At 40.8% G+C, this 5621-nt stretch overlaps 1 protein-coding gene across 1 annotated transcript; it reads right to left on the bottom strand.

Moving 5' to 3' along the window:
- Positions 1 to 1824: 1824 nt before the first annotated feature.
- Positions 1825 to 4575, bottom strand: evx2 (even-skipped homeobox 2). Its single transcript, XM_043694570.2, has 3 exons — positions 4033 to 4575; positions 2744 to 2991; positions 1825 to 2424 (listed from the first exon to the last, which is right to left on the bottom strand). Exons 1-3 carry the CDS (start codon positions 4454 to 4456, stop codon positions 1825 to 1827), a joined length of 1272 nt encoding a protein of 423 aa, XP_043550505.1. The 5' UTR covers positions 4457 to 4575.
- Between the last annotated feature and the right edge of the window lie 1046 nt (positions 4576 to 5621).

Raw genomic sequence — 5621 nt, 5'->3', positions numbered from 1 at the left:
ACAGTAAAACATTTAGTTCCATTTTATTTAAAAACCTACATCCATATCAGTAGTTTTTTTAATATAAAGATCGAGAGATTTTGTCCATCCTTTCCTTTTGGAACGGGTTCTCTTAATGGGCGGCTCAGCGCGTTTTATTTCAATAAGCAACAGTACAAGGTTTCAGCAATCGCCAAAAATCTAACAGTCACAAGAATAAGTGTGGTAGTCAGCAATGCTGACGTGATTTTGGCGTGTTAATTCGTAGTTCTGCATTGCAAAACAAAAGGAAAACAGGACAATGATATTTTTAAATGATAATACAGGGATATGTTCCGTCTCTTTTAAGGTCACAATCAACACTTGTTTTCTGTGGGGTTTTTTTGCATTTTAACTGTGAAACCGTCAGATTGAGCGCCTTTACTTTCAATTGCAATCTGGTCCTGATTTAACATTTAATGCAGTCCAGTGTAAACAGTCACCAACATCCAGCACGCCTGCCACCCACAACTTGAATGCTACTTATACTACCCGCTTTAACCCGTTTTGGACACAGCAGCGTAACCTCCCCTGAATGACTATTGTACAACAATCACTGAAAGGGGGAACTAAAATGTTACATAATTTTATGAGTTAATTTGCAAGAAATTGACAAAAGACCCTGTGGGAAGTATGCACCATGAAAAAGAATGAGTTACTTTTTTTTCCTGAAGAATCCCATTAAGTGAAGAGTGAAGTGGCTCTATGGGGCGTATTATGGAAATTTCTAGGTTGATTTAATGAGGCTGTTCACATCAGTACCATACTGGTTACAAGGGAAAGTGGACGCAGAATGTCTACAATATAGGTTTCCAAAATTAAAATTGGCAGTGGGACAAAGAGGACGTAGGGTTTCTGCAAAATCACTTCAGATAACGAATACCACATTAAATCCAGTACATTCTATGCACCATGAACAATGTTTTATGTATCAAGTCTCTTATCTATCTCTTCTAATGACTTCCCTTAGCGGGTTGTTAGTATTTGACAGCAGGTCTCAGTGCAGGGAACTTTTTTCCAATTCTACATTCAAAGGAGGTCCATCAAGGTACATGATTGGCAATTTTCGTCATAATCTGCACATTATTAGCATCGGAATTGACATGGCAATAACATTGGCGGTGTCTGATGTGTCTTCCTCGAACTTTACCAAGTCCTCGAGGAGTTGTTTCTGGCAGCGAACAATTGTCAGATACCCGGTGGTGGCACTCCTGGGCCAAAACAGTAGGCATGACCGTACCCAATTTCACAGAAAAGGGTCTTCTTATAAAGAAGGCGAATAGAATAAATGGAATTGCGTGCTTCCCAAAGTGACCTTCATTTGTCAGCTTTAAAGAGACAGTAACCCGTTGTAGTTGGTATTTGTTCTTGGTGAAAATTGCTTTAAAGCAGTATTACATTTCTTGAATTTAGCCTCAACTGTCTTATCAAATGTTAATATCCCCAGCAATATCAGCTGAAAAGGCGATAATGCTTTGAAAGTTCACAGTTTTTTTTGTAGATTCTAGTACAATTAAAAAGACAATTAAAATAACTTTTCAAGAATCCACGGGGATCTTTTCAAACTATTACAACTGGATTAAATGAATTCTGGAAAAGGTGATCATCAATGAAACTGGGTCGTGTCGTCCATGCTAAAAGATAGCATACCTCTTTAAAACGGGCGTTGATGGAACATTGTCCATGTTTGCGCCAAAGCAGTGATTACAAAGGGGTGCAACCTTTGACAAAGTAAAAAGCAATGCGTCTTAGCCATTTGCCATTTAGGTTTTGGTTGGCCTTGGTGAGAACCACCGCCAGGGTAAGTTATCTGGTCAGAGAGGACTCCTCCCGCTGGTCAGGCGGCGATACCGCCGCTGATTTGCTGAGCACTGCGGCTGAGTATGGGAGAAAGCTGCTCTCCGACCTCTGCGCAGTCGCGGTGCACGTGAAGTCGGAACTCGCGCTCCTGGGCCCCAGCGCGCCGCTCTGGTTGCTGTGGCAACTCAGGCAAGAGCACGGAGCGGCGCCCGCCGGCGTCGAGGCGGCTGCAGCCGCTGCGGCCGCCGCTGCTGTGGCTGCACTACTGTTCAGGCCGTGGGGGGACTGGTAAAGGCCCGGGTGGCGGAAACTGCAGAGCAGTTCGGGCCGCGAGTAAGGGTGGGAGAGGGCACGGAAGGTGTCGAGCGGGCGGATGGAGGTGGGGAAGGGCGTGGCACCTGTGGCGGCAGCGGCGGCTGCAGCGGCTGTGACGCCAACGTGAGGGTAGTAGTGCAGGGGAACGTGAGAGTGGAAAGGGTAAGGCAAGCTTCCAGTGGCCGCTGCGTGGGTCATCATGTAGGTGTAAAAACTTGGGTCAGCCGGGTGGGGCCATGACATGGCTAGTCGCTGCCTTTTATCTTTCATCCGCCGGTTCTGAAACCAAACCTGGATTAAGAAAGAAAATGTACAGCGTCAATACATACACCGAACCACATTTTTTCTATTTCTTTCTCAGTGTGTTGTACACTCCAATTAAAAATAAATGGTTTGCAAATAACATTGCTAGTGTAATTAAAACAATAGTCTATATTCTGTGAAATGCTAAACAATTCTCCAATCTGCATCAATGTAACATATTTACACCAATTAATCGGAATAGTAATGAATCCGAACGTAGTAATTTTAACACCAATATACGTACATTAAATCAAAATAAACGATATATATGCAAGAGTGAATATAAGACACGAGTTGATCAATGCACCTTGATAGTAGTTTCGGGTAGATTTAAGGCTGCCGCCAGCTCACATCGTCTGGGTCTGGATACATAGTTTTCTCTGTAAAACTCCTTCTCTAATCTACCGATTTGTTCTCGGGTGAACGCTGTTCGATACCGTCTCACCTGGTCAGGACCAGAACCCGAGTTGCCTATTGAACCGGAGTTGCCGTTCAAATTCGTAATATTAGACCCATTCGATGAAGTATTGGTTGAACTACCATTGTCAGAATACACTAGGAAGAAAAGAAACAAAAACGTTTAAGATCGGTAAACCATGAGTGCAAATTAATAAGGCAACTTTGATGCCACATAATTAATGCTGGCTGTCATTATTACAAATGGGAACAGTTATTAGAGTCAATAAAGTTCTATGAATCCCTACATAGCCAAATATATGTACTTAATTTGTGTAAGTTTCGTAATTAAATATAGATAAAGATTCTGAGCTATACATCCATTAGGCATCTGAACTAACACTGAATGAATAACCTCCAAGCACTTCTTATTCATTTTGCTTTATCCATAGAGCCGTTTTTGAATACTTAACAATATTTTGAACCCTAAGCTAAGCGCACGACTGAACTGGGAAGTTTTGTTTAGTACGCTCTTTTTCAGCACAAGCTGAAAGCTCCTTTTGAATGTTCTCTGAAATTCTGTAGCTTTCAGTACAAAACAAAGTCTAATGCAATTGTATTCATTGTCTATTTAGTAGTTCAGCTTTGATTTTCACAATGCACAATTTCGATGAATGGTAGAAACGAATAGTCTCAGCATATTGTCGTGTAAATCATATTAAATTCAGAGATGCGTACCTTAACAAAGGAAACGTAGATGATGTAAAAATAAAGGTTTTGCACAATTTGGAGATAGGACTTTTTCACAGTTATTTATTTAAGTAAAATACTATTTTCCTAGCGCCTTTTATATTAATGTTATTGTTATTGTTTCAGTGCAAATGTATCTCAGAATACAACTTTCAAAGGCAAATGTATGTTTTGCTGGGCTGTGGTACTTTATTGGAAAATGTAATACTTATCAGTAATAAAAAGGGTTATTCGGAAATTTGCACTTTTGTTTTTATTTTCAGTTTATGTACATTCAATGCATCAGCTTTGTTTTCTGTATTGTCAAAGCATCAGTGAAATGCATTCCGAATCTTTGATGAATCACAACAGAACCCTCTTCAAAATGACTTTTTATCTGCACATGCATTATACCTTTGTGAGATGAAAGCTGTTTAATTTTCGAGAAACGTTTAACAAATAAATATTTACCTTTGTTTGTATTTTCTTTCAGCTGCGTTGTACTGACGCCGGCTGGAGAGCGGAGTGTCGAACAGCCCACATCAACATCACTGTTCATATCTGCTTCTTTCTCCCGACTAGCAAGTTCTGAGTAAAGGGAGAATTTTTTCCTTGTTTCCGAGGACGAAATTTCAGACGAGGACGTGCTATCACTTGAATGTTGATGATGGAATAAATGGTCTATCTCAAATTTGCCGTTTGTTGTGGTGTCCCCAATAGTGTTGTGAAGGGAGGCGGAAGTGGGTCTGGGGCTGAGCCGACCACTGTGATGAGAATTTTCAAGGGCCTCCTCCACTGCATTTCCAGCTGAGTCTGACAAATTCGAAACCTTTTTGCCAGCAGGACTATGCAGCCCCCGTTCCATCAGAATTATTTCTTTCCTTATTCTTTCCATCCCGAAGCTGAGAGCAGGTTGCAGGCTGATACTACACTAATGATGATCTTGCAGCTGTGGCCAATTCACATCCAGCCCGCAAGTGTCTCGAAATTTATCTTTTTGGTGCAAAGAAAAAGTGTTATGTCAATGCGAGGGAACGACTGGTCAAAATGACCCGTGCTTCCTTTCTCCCGATGTGTCATTCATCAAACTAGTGCTCGTCATTAAGGTACGAATGACGCTGTTCGAATAATCATTTATTGTAACAGGTTTATAAGCAAATAAATACAAGCGTCTGTCAGTGGATGATGAAGGCGGCCTAGCGACAGGCGAATACATCCAGGTAGAGAAGAATCAGAGGACAGCCCCTGTCCTCCGCCGATGATCGTATGCCCGGATGCACTGGGCTTTGGCCTCTGGGGTGAAATTGACAGTCTGATTAATAAAATGAACATTACAGCATTTCCCTGTACATTTAGTCAGATCATTATGTTCTGATTTTGCTTTGCTGTTCTTATCGGGTTCTGATAATAGCATCTTTTTCATCACACTTTTGGGTGAACGTGAGCGAGCCTTGTAGGTAAATAGAAGTACTAAGTTTAATGTTTTGTATCTTCAGTCAGATAATTACATTTGGTGTATTTAGTTAGTTTGGGATAGAAATGCCATGATGTGTTTTCTTAACAATGTGAAGGTAGATTTTTTTTTGCAATCGCACTGTAATATTCTGACTTTTCCGGTTCTTATTCGTGTTTTCTCTTTATTAGCTACCTTCTCCCTCAGCTTCTCGCCTTATCATTGCTTATTTTATCTCGCTTTCCATACACCGATACAGACAACTGGCCGTGTCTTATTCAGTGGTTGTTTTAATCTATCTTTCACGTATATAAAATCTGCACAATTTTCGAGTAACTTGTATGGGGTTTCTTTGGTATACCACTCTTCAGTTTATTTTAGTGAATATTTCAGATGTTTAAACACCGAAATGAATCCTGATAACGTGCATCATAAGAACTCGAGCAAAGGACAATGACGTCCTCGCTGAAATGCGTTGTATACCTGAATAAAGTTTTAGTTGCTTTTAAACAAAATGTCGAAACTTTTTTCACCCATTGAGTGATAGCCTTTATGGGATCGTACTTCATTTTAGGGAAAAAGGACTTGCTATGATTTTGAGATAGCT

Source organism: Chiloscyllium plagiosum, unplaced genomic scaffold (assembly GCF_037043375.1).
Source record: "Chiloscyllium plagiosum isolate Xiang-an unplaced genomic scaffold, Cpla_swu_hap1 HiC_scaffold_7, whole genome shotgun sequence".
NCBI lineage: Eukaryota > Metazoa > Chordata > Chondrichthyes > Orectolobiformes > Hemiscylliidae > Chiloscyllium > Chiloscyllium plagiosum.
The sequence above is the reverse complement of the archived record's forward strand: the minus strand, read 5'-3'. Positions and strand labels throughout refer to the sequence as shown.